The sequence below is a fragment of the Barbus barbus genome (genome assembly GCF_936440315.1).
Source record: "Barbus barbus genome assembly, chromosome: 42".
Lineage (NCBI taxonomy): Eukaryota > Metazoa > Chordata > Actinopteri > Cypriniformes > Cyprinidae > Barbus > Barbus barbus.
This window is the reverse complement of record NC_136720.1, coordinates 25,282,886-25,305,593: the sequence shown is the minus strand read 5'-3', so window position 1 is coordinate 25,305,593 and position 22,708 is coordinate 25,282,886. Positions and strand designations below refer to the sequence as shown.

General features: G+C 38.3%; 1 protein-coding gene across 1 annotated transcript in view; it reads right to left on the bottom strand.

Moving 5' to 3' along the window:
• Positions 1–15,319, bottom strand: part of kcnc2 (potassium voltage-gated channel, Shaw-related subfamily, member 2) — a gene marked incomplete at both ends in the record, with an annotated part of 53,212 nt that extends 37,893 nt beyond the window's left edge. Inside the window, one exon of the mRNA XM_079404180.1 lies at positions 14,765–15,319. Coding sequence (XP_079260306.1) covers positions 14,765–15,319 — 555 coding nt within the window. The remainder of the gene's footprint in view (positions 1–14,764) is intronic.
• Between the last annotated feature and the right edge of the window lie 7,389 nt (positions 15,320–22,708).

Sequence of the window (22,708 nt, the reverse complement as noted above, 5' to 3'; positions counted from 1 at the left end):
GAGAAAGAACGACTGGCCGCATGTGTACGTGTGTGTGACCCGACTGCAGCCACAAGCGGACCGGTGTTACAGCTGACTGACTCAATCTGAATGACCCTTCAACCCAGACACTAACAGACCTCCAGAAGCACCTTCACAGCTGGAGCCCACTGAGACAAAACCTGTCTGTCTGTCTGTCTGTCTGTCTGTCTGTCTGTCTGTCTGTGTGTCTGTCTGTGTGTCTGTCTGTGTGTCTGTCTGACTGTCTGTCTGTCTGTCTGTGTGTCTGTCTGTCTGTGTGTCTGTCTGTCTGTCTGTCTGTGTGTCTGTCTGTGTGTCTGTCTGACTGTCTGTCTGTCTGTCTGTCTGTCTGTCTGTCTGTGTGTCTGTCTGTGTGTCTGTCTGTGTGTCTGTCTGTGTGTCTGTCTGACTGTCTGTCTGTCTGTCTGTGTGTCTGTCTGTCTGTGTGTCTGTCTGTGTGTCTGTCTGTGTGTCTGTCTGTGTGTCTGTCTGACTGTCTGTCTGTCTGTCTGTCTGTCTGTGTGTCTGTCTGTCTGTCTGTCTGTGTGTCTGTCTGTGTGTCTGTCTGTGTGTCTGTCTGTGTGTCTGTCTGTCTGTCTGTCTGTCTGTCTGTGTGTCTGTGTGTCTGTCTGTGTGTCTGTCTGTGTGTCTGTCTGTCTGTCTGTCTGTCTGTCTGTCTGTCTGTCTGTGTGTGGAGGATCATGAAAAACGCACGCCAGCAGGCAAACTGCCAGCAAGCACACAGACAGAGAGAGAGATAAATGATAAATCAATGCGATCTCATTCTGTCACTTAAAGCAAACTTATCTGGGAGAAAAAGAAATAATCATTCATTTCATCCTAACAAAATCATCTTTGAGTCTATAATTCAAAGAGTAAACATACAGAAGCAGCGCTAGGAGAAACAGCAGCACGAATGTCAGCTTTTACACGCTATTCAACATCTCAATATTTATACATTTGCTCTGAAGTTTTTCAGACCAAACTGCCCAAAATAAATTCACACCATTTCATGTAAGAAGTCAAATATAGAAAAAAGCCAGTTAAATATAATTAAGGCATGTTTTTCCACACTGTTTTCACTAAATAAACAAAAATAATAACATTATTGAATCATGTGTGTGTTTTATTTATATATATATATATATAAATAGTATAGAGTTAAATAAGAGTACATTTTTTAAATTACATAGTTATATCTCTACTTTCCATTCTATTATTTAGTACTTGCCTACATTGAGCATCAATCATAATCAGCATAATCATAAATGATTATTATTTTATTATATTTTTATTATTATAATTTAATATTTTTATGACTTTAATTCTTTATCGGTTTTTTATATTTCTTTATGCTTACTAATATATATATATATATATATATATATATAATTAATTAATATAATTATTATTATTATTATTATTATTATATATAATATAATTTTTATATAAATTTATGAATAAACTACCAAACTTACCTACATGTATTTTTACAATAACATTTAAATATGAAAAATGCCATAAATAGATATATGTAAATATATTTTAACAGTAAAGAAAAATAAAATTGGACCATTTAAATTGACCGACAAATGAACATAAATAGTCAGTCTTTAAGAAACCTAATGGCCAGATAAATCATCATGATACTTACCATGCAAAATCATCGCAAACATACTGTGACCGTGCAATATTGCCTCATTAGACGCTGCACTAAAGTCAAAGTGCTAGACAAAAACAGCCGTTGTGAATCATATTTATACTGCATCTATTATTAGCCCGTTATTAGTTTAGATGCGAGGCGGCGCATCAGAAGACAGTAACACAGTGAGGTTAGCAGCTTTATAAGGGCCCAATCAGAAGAGCATTACAGAAACACTTAGTCTGTGTTAATATTTCAGTAATAACAGCTCTCAGTTATTCCTGCCCAACACAAACTGACCTCAAACAACGCCTCTGGGTGATTCAGAACACATATGCATGATGCATTTACAGTGATTCTGTTGTAGATTTGAAAATTAAGGAAACGTTATGAACGTTATGTGCTTAAGTATATTATATTGGTGCATATATATGAAAATGATTCAATATTTGCCCTTGTGTTCATTCAGGGTGCAATTTACTTCTTGCATTAAGCATCTTGAATCTGTGCATCTCAAAATGTGCATTTCAGATCAAATACAGAAATACCCAAATATCATATATCTAGAGCTAAAAATAAGATGAAACAGCTTCAGTATGAAAGCTCTGCTAGTAAACAGAAATGTAAAGTGATCTTACAGGATTACATTGAGTAAGTAAACATCGATAAAGTGATACTGAAGCTCTGTAATAAACCCGGCGAGTGTCTGAAATGGACCTTCATAGTGTCTGATATGAAACACTAGATAGACAGCATCTCATGTGACACACAAATACAAGTGTGAAGCACACAGGAGACTCGACCCGATATGCAACATAAATTAAATATTTAAAAATTAAAAATACATAAATAAAAAACTAAAGAAACAACTATCAACTAAATAACAGCTGATTAAATAAATAAACAACATAAATAAAAAAATAAAAACTAAAGACAAGACTACCTAACTAATAACAAAATAAATAAAAATAGCTAACTAAATAAATAAATAAATAGACTAACTAAAATGAATAAATTTTTAAGTAAATAAAAAGAACTAAACAACCGAATACAACAAAAATAATTAACTAAATCATGTAAATAACAACTAAAAAACAATTAGTAAACAAATTAACTAAAATTACAACTAAATAGATAACTAAATATACAAAATCAATATTCAACTAAATAAATAAATACATTAATATAAAGCAATCCAATAAACAACTAAAAATAAAGAAAACAAATAAGTAGATAAACAAATAAAACAAAAATAGAAAAAATATGACCTAACTACTGATATAACCAAACACGCAGGCAAACCAGTCTTTCTCTAAAAATTACATTCAGTAATATAACTACTTCCAATTTAAGTATTTATACTGAAGTATTTTATATTTGTATTTAAGCACATTAATATTCATGCTGCTGCATCTTTCCCAGAGCAATGCATTATGGGACTTCCTTCTCTGTGAAGGATAAATACAAAGCTGCCTTAAAATTCAGCCAAAAACAAGGCACATAATCATAAGAAAAATTATAACACTGCTGCTGACCTTTGCGTCTGGATTGTACTCATGCTGTCGATATAGGCAACTCACTAAGGTTTGACCTCAGAGCTCCAATGTGAATGATGCATTTCCACACACAAAAACGCCACTGACCACTAAGGTCCAGTATCAGTACACAAAGCCCATCTACGGGAGCTGTAGTGTCTGTGAGCGGTCATACAGATGGAAAGAGAGCAGGCCAACACTCCCACAGCGACACACAGAAGAAAATCCCCATCTAGACTCCACGCCTCATCATTACTAAAGCGCACGCTATACCTTCATTTCCTCACAAATGACTGTAATTATTATTACTCAACAGCAGCTGCATGAAAATGTCATCTAACACGCAGCGCAATCATGAAACGCTTCATATTAAATCATGATAATAATATCACTGACTGTAAAGGTCTGGAAATAAACAGATCATTTCATTAAAATATATATTCAAGATTTTAAGTGGTTGCATGATGACAAATTTATTTTTTTTCTTTCATTTGGTATAACACAGATTTAATTTACTAACATTCACAAAGCTTCCTCATTTAATGAACCGTCTTATTTCTTATGACATATTTAATGGTAAAATTTATTTAAAGTAACAAGAAAATACTATTTTCTTGTAAAGAAAAATAAAATGTTCTTGTAAATGCAAAACCAAACCACAGCTAAAAATAGATACTATTAGTATATTATTTAGGTAAAATTATCTTTATTTTACCATGAAATATTACAATACTATTATTTTGTTTAATATTTTTAATAACAACAAGTTTCTTAAATACTCTTTTAAAGTGAAATATCAGAAATGATTACTATCTTTTTAATATTTTAGTAGTAATAGTCATGATAATGACAAGGAAATAATAATTACTATTAATAATAATATAATAATAATAATAATACAACAACAATAGTATTGTTTCTTTAATACTCGTATTTATTTTACAGTGAAACAATAGTAAATTGTTAAAATTTTTGTAGTAATAATCATAACAACAACAACAACAATTATATACTATTATCATTATTAATAGTAATAATAATTTAATCTGAAGTTGACAAATTTATTTTTGTACTGATCTCTTACAATAGTAAGAATTCTTATTTTGTTTAATATTTAATAATAATAAGGAAAGCAATAATAATTTATATTAGTATTATTATTAATATTACTACTACTGCTACTACTATTACAGTAATAATAATAATATTGTTAACAATAATAATAATAATAATATTACTTACAGCTGAAGTTGCCAATAATTTATTTTCACCATCATACAAACATTTTTCATTATCCAATTCATTACCAATTATTTCATTTCATTATCCATATTTTATTATTCCACACAGACAAAAATCAACAGATTTCTGACAATATTTCTCACCAAATCTACTGTTCTACTCAGAAATAAGTCGGTTTATGCAAGCACATTGAGATGCAAAAGCCATGTTATTTTCATGTCGCCAACAGCAGACGTTCAGTTTGGTCTAGTTCACTGGCGTCTGACTTCAGTCTTCATTCATTCTGCATTTGTGAATGAAGACAGCGAGAGCGTCAGACCGACAGCTTGACTAATAGACACATTACAGACAGACACAGACGCCTAACAGGCTTTTGAGAGCCATTCAGATGAGGAGACGGTTCCCGCGAGCTGAAGTGACTCCTAATAGAGTGCTAGTTAAACCTGGACTAGCGGCCCGGCTCAACTCGCCTCAACAGGATAATTACGGCAGGCGGTGAAGAGGCCTTCACTTAATGGAGTGTATTTACAGAGTGAAGGGCCTTAAATGTCAGCGTTATGACTCAGTCGACATGTAAACCACACCGTATGACAGATACAGAGTCAAAGCGTTTAACCTCGCCCTGCACAAGCTGATATTTCCAAATTACACTCGCCAAGTGACAGCAAATAAAGTGGGACAACACTGGAGACGCTCTTGAAGGTTTTGAGGAGGAACTGTGAAATCTTAGTCTGTTCGCTGCAGTTTCACAGCTTTCTGGGAGAAAGACGAGCCGTTCGGAGGCAAAGCTGCGTTGATTCAGTATCTGACAGAAAAGGACACGCGGGTCACTCGGATGAGACGTCCGGATCTCGCTGACTGGATCGGGTTTGTCCCAGTTTGAGTTTCAGAAGGAGAGGAAGAAACATTATAATCTAGAAGACTGCAGAGAGAAAGGACACGGCGTCCAAAACATCACCCAGAAATGAGAGAGAGAAGAAGAGAAAAGGAGAAGAAAAGGAAAATAGAAAGACACAGAAAAAAGGGAGTAAATACAAAGAATCCTGAAATGTAATTGTGAATTATTTAGATTAATTGCTTTGAATCATTTTGAATTATTTTAAATAATTTTACTAAAAATGCATTATAAAGTTATTTTTCTTAAATACTCAATTGTTTTATTTTACAGTGAAATTTTACAACAGTTTAATATTTTTGTTCAGTACTAGTAGTACTACTACTAGTAATAATAATAACCATTACCATTAATTATTATTATTATTATTTATATAAATATTGATATATCACAAATATTGGCCAAATTATGCAGTGCTACACAAGCACAGCAAATCTATACCTTTTTAAAAACACATCTGAAACTGCAATTATATTAATAATAATAATGCCACTATTTTATAATAATTATTATTATTATTAATTACAATTATTGTTATTATCATCATTGTAGTTATTCAGAATAACAATAAAAATACCATTATTGTTATTATTATCATCATCATCACCACAATTTTTGGCAAAATGATACAGTGCTAGAAAACAAGCACAGCAAACCTTTTAAACTGCAATTACATTTTTATAATAATAAATAATAATAAATACATTTACATTTAAAAACCACTGAAAAACAGATCCTAACAACCACGTAGTAACCAGGGCTACATGATATTGAAGAAAAATGCGATAAGCCTAAAACTTTGACTTTTTGTAACTTCACTTAAGTGTTAAAATCATTCAGTTATCACAAGCCACTGCAGTATACATATTGCTATTAGTACATATTAGTACATATATCATACATTATTAGTAAACATTTGCAATATTTCAAAATATCATGTAGCCTTAAATATAAACACCCAGAACATCCTAACAACCACATAGCAACACACAAAAGTCAAATGCCTACAACAATCAGAGATATCAGAGACTGACAAGAATCCTGATAAAATACAAACAAATAAAGAGAGACACACGAAACGTGGCGACATTGAGCTGATTGAGCTTGAGTGTCTTTCATATCTCTAGCACATGCTGCCCTTGAGCTATATCAGAGAGCGTGTGTGTGTGTGTGTGTGTGTGGATTGATGAAGACAGCATCTCATTTTAGCTGTTTGTACACCTGAAGCGAGTTTGAGGAAAGTGCACGCTCTTTCCTGCTCAAAGTCTTTCTGGTGCCTGTTATTGCTGCAGAGGTACGAGTATGACCTCTCTATAACCTCCCACGAGGCCGAGCGTGACAGGCACGACGTAGTGCTCTATTTTTACTCTGCTTTTGAAGAATAAACTAAAGCAAAGTTACATGCGTGCGTGAGAACAGTTGACAGTGACAACAGGAGAAGAGGATGCGTTTAAAGATGAAAGACACTGGAATAAAACAAGACTGGATCTCGTCTGAACGGATGGAAATATACACATCTGAAAAAACATCTCTTGATCGAGGGGGAGGGGAAAAAGTTGACAGCATATGAGTTTCCATTATGCGCAAGGGCTTTATCTAGCAATAAAATATATATATTTTTAATTAAATTAAATTAAAAAACCCTGATCTGCATCACCTTTTGAATAACTCTCATAACTGTTGTCTGAAAAGTTGAGATGATCATATATATTTCAAATAAAAGTAATTATACCTGTGCTGTAATTTTCCCATAAAAATGTCACTTCACTTAAAAACTGTGGCAACGTCTTCAAGATGCTTCAAGAAAGCTACCTGCAAAGCTGTTAAAAGTTTTAGGCACTCGTGTAAAAATGCTGTAAAATGAGGATGCTGTCAAATATAATGTCATAAAAAGATTTTCTTTATCAATGATCTTCTATTAACTAAATGAAATCAACATTTGGTGTGAGCATCCTTTGTGTTTAAAGCAGCTTTTGCCCTCGGTGCACTTGTGCAGAGTTTCTCAGGGAGCTTTGCTGGTAGGTTTCTTGAAGCATCTTAGAGACGTTGCCACAGTTCTTCTGGATTTAGTCTGTCTCGGTTTATTCTGTTTCTTCATGTCATTCCAGACAGACTGGATGATGATCAGATCAGATCAGATCAGTGGAGCACAAATATCTCACTGGATTATTACAATTAATGGCAAAATGAATGTTTGGAAATGAAAACTGATATTTCCTACTGACACACTACAGGAAAAGATAGAAATAACTGACTTAAAACCAATTTTTTAGCTGCTGAAAATACTAGTTTTCTAATCATTTTGGCCACCTCTGTATAAAGTATTTATAAAACGATGAATGACTTTAGTGTGCAAATGCATCATTTTTCAGTGTTGATCCGGCTGTTATAATTGCATTAGAAAGCATAAATGTCAAGATATTTTGCTACACCATTGTATATTTGCATGGATTTGATTGGGTTTACACACACAAAGAGACATTAATTAACGCAAAAATATTGTATAGAGCAGTGCAAATCATTATCATACGCTTATAAGTCAATCTTTTGCTGAATGCCATAAAATGACTACAAAATTATTCATACTGCGATAATATTTTGGAAATACCACCTATTCCTGCCTCGTTCTTTCACAACATGAAACACTATTAAACACTCAAATCCTTTCATTCGCAGGTTGACGCGCTGTCAAAGCACATCTATTGTAAAAAAAAAAAAAAAAGTTTTCCTCCATTACTGCTAAAATATTAGTAGAGCGACTTTGTTTTCAGTGTCATCTAAAGGCAAACGTAGGCGAGTATGTGTGATACGGGTTGGTTGGAGTCTGTATGTACATTCAGCATCTGTACAACAGCACAAAAACAAAGTTTGATTAGCTATTTAATCAGCAATTAGAGAAAGCAGTGAGTCTGTGTGTGTGTGTGTGTGTGTGTGTGTGTGTGTGTGTGTGTGTAAAATTGGCCCCGGTGGTCTGAACGGCTTCATTAGGCCCGTATTACTCTTTTGAAGCCACGTACTGGCTCGGCGGAGGACTTGAAAGCAGTTTGTGCAGATACAGGAAAAAGCCAGCCGTGCAATTATCACAACACAAAAGACAGTCGTGCATTTCAGACCGGCCGAAATGAGCTCCCTAATGCATGTGTGCGAGATTCAAACGAGCTCGACATGAAAGCCAGATCCAGCGGTACGCGAGACATCGGCGGCCTGTTTACTACGGCACCCTGCGTTTTGCTTAATTTCTCCAGCAAACACTCTCGCTCTCGTTCTCTCCGGCGGTTTACACCTACAGCGGTTTGCAGTGTCCTCCCATCAGCCGCGAGAAAGACAGATCTGTAATTACCATTATATCGCACTAAAAATGACACACAGAGCCCATAAACGGTGCACTTCGAGGAAGATGCTAATGTTGGACTAAAAACACTGGTCAGCACGTCACATGCATGCACGTTTGTTTATGTGCACGCAAACTTAAACTATGCATCAGCCAAAAAAATACTAATTTAATGCTGGTTAATGCAACAACAACAAAAAGTACCACTGCGAAACAGGGATGGTTTTTCTGGAAGGTGAACATGACCTTCAGCCTCCACATCCTGGTCAAAAATTCTCCTCAATCGTGTGCCAACAGGGTTTGAACCAACTGCAAACTTGCATTGAATATATTTTGGTGGGAAATGCCCAATCCTGTCATCATTTACTGACTCTTATGTCATTCCAAACCTGTATGAGTTTCTTCTGTGGAAGAACAAAGATGATGTTTTGAAAAATCTTCTGTTTTGTCAATGGGATCCAATGTTGTTTGGACTCCAAAGATCGTCAAAATATCTTCTTTGTGTGCCTCAGAAGAACAAAAGTCATAAAAGTTTAGAACATCATTTTTAGGTGATTCGCCAAGCTCAGCTATTTCTTTAAGTCTCACCATTACATTTTCTCAAATTTGGCTTAAAAAATAAAGCCATGCAACAATTTATAGACACATTTTAAATGCAGTGTCTTCAACATCTTCATCGCCAACTCAAGGCTTGTTCTCAATGTTGTTTGGACTTCAACGTTCTTCAAAATATCTTCTTTCTGTCCCACAGAACAACAAAAGTCATGCAAGTTGAATTATTATTTTTGGGTGAACTGTTCCTTTAAGTCTCACCCTACATTTACTTTTAAATTATTCTGTTTTACCCAGATATGCGTCCCATTACAGCACAACATGGCCTTCAACATGAAAACATGAGCCAAGCAACAATTTATATTTAACATTCCTCAACAAAATATCTTCTTTGTGTCCCACAGATGAGCAAAAGTTATACAGGTTTGAAACATCATTTTTGAGTGAACTGTTCCTTTAAGACTCTCACTGCCTTTTTTTCTTGATAAGAATTCAGAATTGTTAAGAGTTTCAATCTGACATTCATGACATAACGGTACAAAAATGGGTATTAAATGCCATTTGATGTTGAAAAACTGAGCCAAGCAACAATTTAGATGCAACTATGACTTCATCATCATCATCATCATCATCAACTCAAGGCTTGTTTTCAATGTTGTTTGGACCTCAATGTTCTTCAAAATATCTTTGTGTCCCAAACAACAACAAAAACCACACAGGTTTGGATCATTATAAGGTGAACTTTCTACATCTTTAGTTAATTATTCAGTTTCACTCAGACATGTGTCATGCAATGGTTCAAAAACGGGTTAGCTTAAAAAAATGAAGAAATAAAAAAGCCATTTTTGTGTGACCTGCTCCTTTAAGTTTGGAATAATTAGGATTCTTAATGTTTTTGAAAGTCTCTTCTGCTCACCAAGACTACATTTGACAAAAATCCAGTAAAAACTGTAAAATTGTGAAATATTATTACAATTTCAAATATCTGTTTTCTATGTGAATATATTGTAAAATGACATTTATTTCTGTGATGCAAAGCTGAATTTTCGGCATCATAACTCCAGTCTTCAGTGTCACATGATCCTTCAGAAATCATTCTAATTCACACTATGAAATTTTAAATTGTAAAATTTACTAAATCAATTTTTGATGTATTTTTGATCCAATATATGCAGCCTTGGTGAGCAGAAAAGACTTTATGGTGCTAAAATGGCTAATACTGCGTTTACAAAGACATCTTGCTTCATCATCATCATTATTATCATCATCAACTCAAGGCTTGTTCTCAAAAGATCATGTTTCATTACTGTAATTGCACACGGACACTAACATCCCACGAAGACGCCCACAGCCTCAACACACGCGAAACTGGACGAGATAGTCAGCGCTCGCCGACTGATCTAAAGAAATGACTGACAGCGAAGTTTAAGCTGAAAGACACCGGCTGCCAGCATCAGCGTTCAGATCATCCGTGCCCGCATAAACACACACGCGTTCTCTGTATGACCGTGTTATTCTTCCAGAGCGTGAATCATCCACACACAACAATATGTCAAACACACTCGTTTCAAATGGCACGAGAGGAAAGGAGCAGACGCGCACGGCACGTGCAGGGTTCGCGCTCGACTGGATTCCTGAAATCAGTCGCTGCTCTGAATGAACACAGGCGGTCAATGAGATAAGGTCGCCATGGAAACGGTCTCGGCGCAGCATCTTCAGACGTGCGCCAGTGTTAACCTCTTAAGTGGCAACGGCACGCGCAGCATCAACACACACACACACACACACACACACACACACACACACAAGTCAACATGATCACAGCGTCAAACCCTCCGCTGCATAAACAGATGGATGAAACCAGGCTGAAGGCATCATGGGAGCACAATGATGCAAACTAGGAGCTGCATGGTGAATTCTGGGAAATGTGTGCTGGTTAATAACATATGTGTTATAAGAACATTGTAAGAACCATAATCTGGGAGTCTGTTTGTGCCAAGGTCACAGTTTCTGCTCATTAAAAATGGAGTTAGCAGACTCTTCACTTAGAGAAACAATTAATTATTGATTAGATCAACAAGAGCACAGTGCCTCCTCGTTTGTCCACCTCTGCAAGTAAAAACATTTCAATCAACCAACACTGGACCAGATAAGCCATTTCTGATGTGTGCAATGCATTCCCTGACCACAGACCAGCTGAAGAATTGCCCACCAATAAAAGAAAAGTTCACCCAACATAACAATTGGCTGTTATTTTACTCACCCTAAGGCCATCCAAGATGTAGATGAGTTTGTTTCTTCATCAGATTTAGAGAAATGTAGTATTCCATCACTTGCTCAACAATGGATCCTCAGCAGTGAATGGGTGCCGTCAGAATGAGAGTCCAAACAGCTGATAAAAACATCACAATAATCCACAAGTAATCCACACCACTCCAGTCAATCAGTTAACATCTTGTGAAGCCAAAAGCTGCATGTTTGTGAAAAACAGATCCATTATTAATACGTTTTTAAACTTCAAATAATTGCTTGCCAAAATCTGAGTCTAATCTATAATAACGCTTCCTCCAGTGAAAAAGTCCATCTCCTGTTGTCTCTCACATCAAAAATGGTTGGCTTGTAAATTTCTCTCCTGATTCAGACGAGATGACATTTTCCACTGGAGAAAGCAATATGGAGGACTTGTATTTTTGCCAGAAGTAACTGGTGGACTGGAGTGGTGTGGATTACTGTGATGTTTTTATCAGCTGCTTGGACTCTCATTCTGACAGCACCAGAGTATGTGAGCAGAGCGGTGTGATTTTGAATGGAGCGAGGAGCGGATGTTTTTAAAAGTCGGAGCACTGTGGTTTTCACTCGCTCCAAGAGTGCTCCACCACCGCTCCATCACGAGTACAATTCATGCCAACGGCCTGTAATATAACTGCATACTTAGCAAGAATTCACATGTTAAACATATTTGGCAAGTTTGGTAGAAAAGGATCACTCAAATCAGAAAGAACGTGAAGGCTATGATGACGGCAATGGGCATGAGAAGTTGCAGCTCAAGGAATTAGTTTGTTCCTTCTAGATACTGAATATTTTCATTTGAAAGCATGATTTAAACAAGTACTACAACACTTATTCACAAGCAATCCCTCTCTCAATAATGCATCAAACAAATGTAATCTTAGGCTACAGATGAAGTAGCAGTGTATCCGATTTTGAATGAGCAGAAATCTATAAGAAATGCAGCAATCCGTAGGTAAAATAACTTATGAAAACGTACTGTTAATTTCATAAACAAAATTTGCTCTGCAAAAAGCAGCAATTATACCTTTTTATGCTAACAATGTTATTACCTTGTCATGTGGTAGGAAAAAAAAAGTTTACACACTAGTGATCCAATAAGCCACTTTCAAACACTACTGTTATTTAATTTATTTTATTTTATTCTTTTATGAGCAGAACTGTGATATTTCAAACATACTTTAAACACTGTAGTGTTTCTGATATCAGTGAGCGCGGAGTGGGAAATGGTGAACCCGGAGCGGAGCTGGAGCGAAGTGATTATTAAATGCTTGGAGCGCGGAGGGTGAATTGTTGCCGCTCCACTCCGCTCACATACTCTGTACGGCACCCATTCACTACAGAGGATCCATTGCTGAGCAAGTGATGGAATGCTACACTGTAAAAAATGACTGTGATTTTAACGGTAAAAAAGCTACAATAAAAACCTGTTAAATGGTTAACGGTAAGTTCCTGTAAAATTTACAGGGAAAAAACGTAAACTGACGTTCCCAGGATTCCCTGCGTTGCATTTCAAATTGTTTGAATTTGATGTTTTTTCTTTGAAATAACAATGCTTCTTCTTAGTTTTTATCAGTTATGTTTATTAGGGTTGTATGTTACATCTAATGTTGTTAAATGAATGTTTATTGCATATTTCAATTTAATGAGTCTCAACATGATGGTGTTTAGTGTTTGTGTGAATGACACTGTGCACCTTCTATACATGTTAGTATTTAAAAGCTGCTTGTGATGGGCTTTGGTTCATCATGTGACTTTCTCATCACCACCTGCATTTGGTGGCTATCAGTGTATTTCAAAGGAACAAAACATATGTCAGTACTTTAATAGGTTGGTATATTAACATTATATCAGTTAATGAAATTACGGAATTTAACTGTAAATTTAAGCTAAAAGCGTTAAACCTAAAATGTTGTTGCTGTATTTTTTACAGTATAATTCCAGCAACCACAGCTGCCGTTTTTTTATTGTTTATTTTACGGATCTTTTTTTTTTTTACAGTGTATATTTCTCCAAATCTGACGAAGAAACAAACTCCCCTACATCTTGGATGGTCTTAGGGTGAGGACATTATAAGCAAATTTTTGGGTGTACTACTCCTTTAATGTGAAGGCCAGCCTCTCTTTGGAGTAAACTGTCCCTTGTTTGCCTAAATAAAACTAGCATTTTCACAGAAACAACTTCCATTTCAAATATGATGGTAAAATGTATCAAAAAATTAGTAATGTAGTAAACAACAAAAACAAGAATTTTAAACTAAAACACACACACTAGTGTCAGCAGATTTCTATCTCATTGGCCTGCTTATAATCAGAGCAAAAAAACACATTACTCAGAAACCAAAGCAAGCACAAAGAAAAAGGTCTTTAAAATGTTATCTGGCTGATCTCTGCAGTGCATCTGAAGTTGCCTGCAACAATCTCAATAATTATTAATATTTTTATTTTCCACTGACGTTACCAGCCTCCTCCAACCAATCGTTTAATTAAAAACATTTCAAATGGCGACTAACGCAAAATAACCTCCATTACGCTTCCCCCGAGTTGTCACATAAGTGTGGGAGGGCTGCGATGCTTTTCTCTCCCTCGATCAGGCCAAATTTAACCAAGGCTGCTTTAACAGAGGATAAAAATGCCTTCACTGGAGAAGTTTACTGTTCTGGACACCTGTTATCAATATCTTTAGATGAAAAACACTCATGCATGCGCGGTCTGTGATGTGTTTGCCAGGTCTTGATTTGATCTTAATATGCGACACCTACCTCTCCAATATCTAACCATTACGCGCTGGTTTGTAGATGCATGCACAAGTACTTAGTAACACGTCTCCAGCACGTTTATAGCATGCACGGGAATTTAAACACGAAACAGACTTATCTACACGCATGCATGAGTTTTGGCGTTGTACGGAAACATAGATGCATGCACAAGCACTTAGTAACTCTCACACTTCAACTAGTTTTAACGCATTTTGATGAGTCTCTCATCACTTCTCCAGCACGTTTACTAGTATACACGGAATTTAAACACGGAACAGACTTGTCTACACGCATGCATGAATTTTGGCGTTTTTTGGAAACGCACTGGTTTAGATACATGCAAAAGCACTTAGTAACACTCACATTTCATCTGGTTTTAACGCATTTTACTAGTATACACGGAATTTAAACACAAAACAGACTTGTCTACACGCATGCATGACTTTTGGCGTTGTTTGGAAGCGCAAGTGCGTAAAGGAGCCGCGCGTAACCGTTTGGCGACTCCGCGCTGCGCTCTTACCCGAGCGGCTCTGGAGGAGTACGGGTCCTCAAACAGGTTCCAGATGACCGGCTGCCACTTCCTCCACCTGCTGCCGGTACCGTCCGCGGACACCACGTCCTCGATGCCCAGCCGCTTGCCGTACTCGTCGTCCTCGTCGTTGTCCACGTTCATCTCGAACACCTCCAGCGCCTCTTCGGCATCCCGGTGCTGTCGGTAGGTCATCCAGCAGCACGGCTCCACGTCCGTCTCATCGATGCCCCAGAAGGACAGCTCCTCCTCGAACAGCGGCCCGCACACGTCCGCCGGGCAGTGCAGCTTACCGGTCCGGTAGTAGTTGAGCACGTAGGCGAAGACGCCTGGGTGCCGGTCGAAGAAATACTCGTTGCTGCGCGCGTTGTACTCGATGAAGCCCGGGACTTGTTGCAGCTGGTCCAGAACCGACTCGAGGTCCGACTCGGAGGCGAGCAGGGCCAGACGCGTGCCCGGCAGGGTCTTCAACGTGGTCCGGTAGGTTTCGTGCCTCGTGCCCCCGACGTTGAGGATCACCCTCTCGCGCTCGTCGAACTTGCCCATCTCTCAGAGTGAGACATGACGCGAGGGGAGTAACGTTACTCTACGGTGCTGATGTGGCGAAGCTAGAGTACTCCAATAGTTCACGAACAGCCTCATTGAAGTGAAGGATCGAACCGAACGCTTCGCTTTATTCGCGGCGAGCGAGACCAACCGAGCGCGCGCGGACAGGTGAAAGAAAGCAGCAGCTCTTCCTTCTATCGATCCATCATCATCATCACCTGCGGCTCACGCTTCGGAGCAACAAGAGCACGCTCGCTCTCTCGCTCTCTCTCTCTCACACACACACACACACACTCACTCTCTCACTCAAGGACACACCCTTTCTCATCAGTGGCATTCGACATCAATATATTTATATAAATATGATGTCATATGCAGGGTTGGGTAAAGACACATCAAAATGTATTTTTAAATAAAATACCAAATATCTTAATTTTAAGTGTATCAATATAAACTACAAAATACAGCAGCCACACCATGTATAAAAATAAACTACTGTATTTTTGTATTTTAAAAGTATTTTACAAGGCAGCATGAAATTTCTTCGCAAACCTTCCATCAATTGGCCAATTTCATCTGTCTCTCATTACACTGACTCAGTTTATTTAGTAAACAATGTTTGATCGCAACAGCCTTTCTCTGCCCAAGTCCTGCAATAAATTTGACATATGCAACCAGTCAACAGATCAAATATTCACATATCCCTGTGATCTCCCAGATGAAGGTTAGTTTTAAAGTAACCAAATTTTAATGTTTAACAGCGAATGTCTCGTAATTGTATACTTGGTGTTTGTTAACGAAAGGCCTACTTTGCATCAGCAAAACTGACTCAATGACAAACAAGTCATTCATAAGAAGACAACTGATGGCACCTGTATTCATAGCAGCAACTATTCATGCAAAATCATGATCCTACTAAATATGGAACAATAATCAGCAATCAAATATTTATCAATCATTGGACACCTTTTTGGAAGCTGAAATAAAAACATTTTAGCATTTCAACAATTATTAAATGATCAATACGTTTAGATTTTTAATGTAGCCAGAAAGTAGCAACAGAACTTGTCAAGGAGCATTAACCCAACTCCATATGGTCTCTGGTCATATGATGGTTGGGTCACAAAAGGTCGATCGAGTTCATTTTTACCACTTTTTTTTTTTTCAACAGACATTTATTTGAATGAAATCCATTTTATAAAATGTATTTGTTTATTATTAATAAAGTTATATTTTATTCATACATGTGGGCAGTCATAGCCTAATGGGTAGAGAGTTGGACTCGTAACCTGAAGGTCGTGGGTTCGAGTCTCTTGTAGGTGGGGGGAGTGAATAACCAACTCTCTCCACCCTCAATACCACGACTGAGGTGAGACCCTTGAGCAAGGCACCGAACCCCCAACTGCTCCCCGGGCGCCGCAGCATTGGCTGCCCACTGCTCCAGGTGTATGTTCACTACTGAGTGTGCACTTGGATTTTAGGCCCATTAACAAAATTTTCTCTACATTTGTGTTAATTCATGACTAAAATCATGCCAGCCGAACCCAACATGGCAAAGGTTGTGATACACTGCATAGTGTTAAAATAAATAGTTAAGAGATGAAATAAAAAAAACATACTTTTTGTAAGTTATTCATTAGTGATGAATAACTTACAATCATTACTGATTCATTTATGATATATGATTGTTAATATTTTATTATGGTTTAAACATTTATGAAATCACCTATAAGACTCATATGGAATCGTTTTATCCATATTTTTCTATATTGTAAAATTACTGTTTGCCAGAAAACTGGCAACATAAGCCTAAATCAAGAAAAACTGACATTTACCCCGGTTTCACAAACAAGCTTTAAGCCTAATCCTAGACTAAAATGTAAATCTGAGCCGTTTGGTGGAAAGCCGATTTGTCACCAGCAGAGACGGACTACAGCTGCTTAAGTGTTTTGAATAACTTGGTTGCAGTTCTGTTGTTTTAATAATTTACTTGCTACTAGGAAGGAATAGTTAGTTTCTACCTATTTCTACTCTGCATTTTCGCTGTTTTTTCTGTTAATTGCACTTACTGGAAATTAGAATAATTTGCGCCTCAGGTGAGAACGAGCCTTTGTGTTTGTGCAAAGTGTTAGTTTCGTCTTGAGCTATCTAGCAGTCCTTTAACCTTATTGGCTGGGCTGATCAGAAGCCGGCAACAGCTGTTTTCACTCTAGTTTCTTAGACTGTATTTAGTTGATGTCAGAGCCGTCCAGCCTCCTCGTGTGAAGACCAACGAGTGTAAAGACAGACGACTTTTTCCTGCGCGACTTTGACCGAGCAACGCCACCGAGCACACACTTAAGTATCCTTTACATCTTCCCTCACGCTTTCCTATCCTCTATCATGTGTTTCCAAACCATTCCGGTTGTCTCTCTGCCTCGCTCTAAAAATACATGCAGAAGGTCACGTAACCCTGCCAACCTGCGCACTATCTCTACATCTTCCACTGCACCTCTTTCTTTCTCTGTAGGTCTTTGGAATTGCCAGTCAGCTGTCAACAAAGCCGACTTCATTTCTGCATTTTCCTTACATTCCACACTCAGCATCCTGGGCTTGACTGAGACCTGGATTCGTCCAGAAGACACGGCAACCTCAGCTGCTCTCTCTCACAATTTCTCTTTCTCTCACACCCCTAGGCAAGTTGGCCGGGGTGGGGGCACTGGCTTGCTCATTTCTAACAATTGGAAATACTCTACCCACTCTCCCCTAGGCAATCTCAACTCATTTGAATCGCATGCTGTTACTGTGACAGCTCCTATAAGACTCCAGATTGTGGTAATCTATCGTCCGCCGGGCCAAATACCACCAACCTTCCTAGACGAGCTGGACGGACTGCTGTCGTCTTTCATGGAGGATGGCACTCCACTCTTAGTCTTCGGCGATTTCAACATTCACCTAGACAGGCCTTATGCTACAGACTTCCAGTCACTCCTAGCTTCATTTGATCTCAAACGCCTCACCACTACTAGCACGCACAAATCTGGTAACCAACTCGACTTAATTTATACACGCAATTGTTCTACAGATAACATTCTGGTACAACCACTCCATATCTCACCATTTCTTCATTACATTTACGTTACATTTTGCAACTCAGGTGCCACCATCTCCCTTACCGGTTACTTTCAGACGCAACCTACGCTCCCTTTCCCCCTCCCTTCTTTCCTCTGTAGTATCCTCCTCTCTTCCCTCGCCTACCCATTTCTCTTCTCTGGATGTAAATGCAGCCACTGACACTTTATGCTCTACCTTAACCTCTTGTCTAGACGACATCTGTCCTCTCTCCTCTAGGCCAGCACGGGCTGCTCCTTCTAACCCCTGGTTATCCGATGTTCTTCGTGAGAATCGGACCAAACTCAGAGCGGCAGAGAGAAAATGGCGCAAATCAAACGATCCGTCGGACCTGAGTAGGTATCAGTCTTTGCTTTCATCTTTCTCTACTGAAGTCCACACTGCCAAATCCTCACATTTCCACAACAAGATCACCAGTGCTCCAGACATGCGTAATCTCTTCAGAACATTTAATTCTCTCCTCTGTCCCCCTCCTCCACCTCCCACCACTTTGATAACCGCTGATGACTTTGCCTCTTTTTTCACAGACAAAACTAGAACAATCAGCAACCAGTTCTCCACTCCGCAGGACCTCCGATCAACCACATCCACCACTCCAGCTCCCATCTTCTCCTTCTGTCCTCTCACCGAGGCAGAAGTATCCAAACTTCTCCTCTCCAGCCATCCTACAACATGTCCTCTCGACCCGATCCCCTCACATCTTCTCCAAACAATCTCTCCCACACTCTTACCGGCACTCACACACATTATCAACACATCTCTCCTCACAGGCATCTTCCCCACAGCATTCAAGCAGGCTCGGGTAACCCCACTGATCAAAAAACCTACATTAAATGCTTCTCTTTTAGATAACTACAGACCTGTCTCTCTCCTTCCATTCATAGGGAAAACACTCGAACGAGCTGTCTTCAACCAGCTCTCGCGGTTTCTTTCACAGTACAACAAGCTGGATGCTAAACAGTCAGGTTTCAGGAGTGGCCATTCAACAGAGACTGCGCTACTCTCAGTCACTGAAGCCCTACGAACTGCAAAGGCTGATTCCAAATTGTCAGTCCTCATTCTGCTGGATCTCTCTGCTGCTTTTGACACTGTCAATCATCAGATTCTCCTGTCTACACTCTCTTCACTGGGCATCACTGGAATTCCACTTCGCTGGTTTGAATCCTATCTCACCGGTAGATCCTTCAGGGTGGCCTGGGGAGGGGAGGTATCCAAACCACATCAACTGATCACTGGAGTTCCTCAGGGATCGGTTCTTGGACCCCTCCTCTTCTCCACGTACACTACATCGCTGGGTCCCATCATACATGCACATGGCTTCTCCTATCACTGCTATGCCGATGACACGCAGCTCTATCTCTCTTTTCAACCAGATGACCCAACGGTAGCTGCACGGATCTCAGGCTGCCTGGCGGACATCTCGGCATGGATGAAAGAACATCACCTACAGCTCAACCTGGCAAAGACGGAACTTCTGGTCTTCCCTGCCACTCCGACTCTACGGCATGACTTCACGATTCAGTTCGGCTCATCAATGATTACCCCATCAACTTCGGTCAGAAATCTTGGTGTAATCTTTGATGACCAGCTGACCTTCAAAGAGCACATTGCAAAGACTGCTCGTTCCTGCAGGTTTGCACTACACAACATCAGAAAGATCAGGCCCTTTCTGACAGAGCATGCTGCGCAACTTCTTGTCCAGGCCCTGGTTGTTTCTAGACTGGACTACTGCAATGCTCTTCTGGCTGGTCTGCCATCAAACGCAATCAAACCTCTACAAATGATTCAGAATGCAGCGGCACGACTGATCTTCAACGAGCCCAAAAGAGCGCATGTTACACCACTCTTCATCTCCTTGCACTGGCTACCAGTGGCAGCTCGCATCCAGTTCAAGACACTGATGCTTGCGTACAGATCTACCACAGGCTCTGCACCCTCCTACTTCCACTCACTATTACGAACCTACATCCCCTCCAGAAGTCTGAGATCTGCTAGTGAGCGATGCCTTGTGGTACCATCACAGAGAGGCTCAAAATCACTCTCCAGAACATTCTCGTTCACCATTCCTGGCTGGTGGAATAATCTTCCCACCCCTATCCGGAACGCCGGATCTCTGGCAACCTTCAAGCAACAACTGAAAACTCATCTCTTTCGGCAGTACTTGACTTCATCCTAAACTTAAAAAAAAAAAAAAAAAAAAAACTTTCCCTCTATCTTTCTCTCCACCTACTAGTTTGTACTTATTTGAACAATGACTGAGACTTGGTGTTACGAGCACTTCCTCTGTCTGACTGCCTCTTCAAGATGAATCGCTTTTTGTATTCCCCAATTGTAAATCGCTTTGGATAAAAGCGTCTGCCAAATGACTAAATGTAAATGTAAATGTTTCAACTGATAGATACTTAAAACATATCAGTGCCTTTGTTTTGTCTTTAGATGCACACCAGTAATGTTTTTTTTTTTTCTTTCCAAGACACGTTTATAAAAATTACTTAAATGTCCTAATTGAACAATTGGCCTAATCCTGGTTTAGTCTAAGCCCTGTCTGTGAAACCGGGCCGTAATGCATAAATTGATAATCATTCATTCTTATTTAACTAGTAATGATTTGTATTTTCCAAATAATGACACTTATGCAAAATATGCGTGGGTCTAATTAGAGTTCAGATACAGGAAATACTGCTCATAATTGCCCAAACTAATCATACCAAATTATGATATAATATAGCCTACACAAATTAATCGGAGACGTGAAAAAACAATCTGTATAAAGAATGATAGAGATGCTGTTCTACTGACCTGTGTGTGTCAAGAAACCTCAATCAAGTCTTTATTTATTCATTCATTGCTTGTCAAGCGTAAACGTCTAAGCCGCTCGTGGATGAATCTACAACCCCACTGCAAAATATATAATTTTACCCAAATATGAAGGTCAAATTGGTTGTGATACAGCAAAATTAAAAGGAAATTGTGGCAAGAAAATGCTATTGAGCTGTTGATTCAAACAAATGATTCTAATGAACCGATTCTTTTAGTGAGTCAAATACATGCAATCATTACATTCACGGACAAATGACTATTTTGAGCGACTACTTTTAAAAAATCATTAAAAACATGAATTATCTGAATCAATCAAAGTGTTCACTGAATAAACAAGTTACACTCAGTGATGATGGAATATTTTTATAAATATTTGAAAAAAAAAAAATACACACCTATACATAATCTTTATGTAAACCCAACCTATTTATTCATCAAGTAGCATAGTATCTATATGCACTGTAAAAAAAAACTTAAAATAATTTGTTACTCTGCTGACTTAAAATTTTTAGTTTAGTCAACATGAAATTTTAAGTTACTCAATGTTAATTTAAGGGACAACTGAAATAGTTTAGTTGATTAAACTAAAAAATTTAAGTCAGCGGGGTGACAAATTATTTTAAGTTGAAACAACTTTTTTTTTTACAGTGTGGACATTTGTAACATGAATGTGCAAGACTTCCGATGTCATTCTCTTTCAGTTATTTTTTAGCTTTACAAAGCATCTCCTTATGCTGTTGATATTGCAAACAGACATTTCTTATCCATTATATAATGTATTGTCCTAATTATAAACAATCTGGTTTGTAGCGCAAATAGTTTTACGCATTGATTCTTCTATACCAGCAAATGAAGAGGAGGTCTCACACATTCACGGAAAACAGCTTACTTCCAGTTGCTAAAGAAGGTGGATAAAATGGATAGTGTATGGGCAATGTATATACTAAGATGTAATCAAAGTGAGTAATACTGCAAAGTAGAAAAATCCCATTTAGAGGTGGATGGGGTTTTCTAAACTGTGCAAAACAGGGTTTGGTTTATCTAGGGCAGAGAGCGAATCACCGCCGGACTGAACCTAATGGAGTGATTCATCATGTGTCTGACTCACATGAGCTCATTACAGTATCCAGGGGTCTTTCCCACAAAAACAGAAACCAGCCACTGATTCGCTCACAAACCGCTGCTTTAACCTCGCAGTTAAAGACATAAAAGGGTGCAGGTTCAAATCCCAATTCATGTTAAGTTTGCACTTATGTCCCATTAATGTTGTTAGCTAAATGACAAACTATTGACTAAATTATTGCAATAAATACACGTTACTTCTAGATCTTTCGGCCTCATCGCTGTTTTTCATCTTCTGCTTCTGCGAATACATTCACACCATGTCAAAGATTCACCTGTGTTAAAAAACCAGTGCAAAAATAGCAGCACTGTCACATTCAGTGTTGCAGCTCTGAA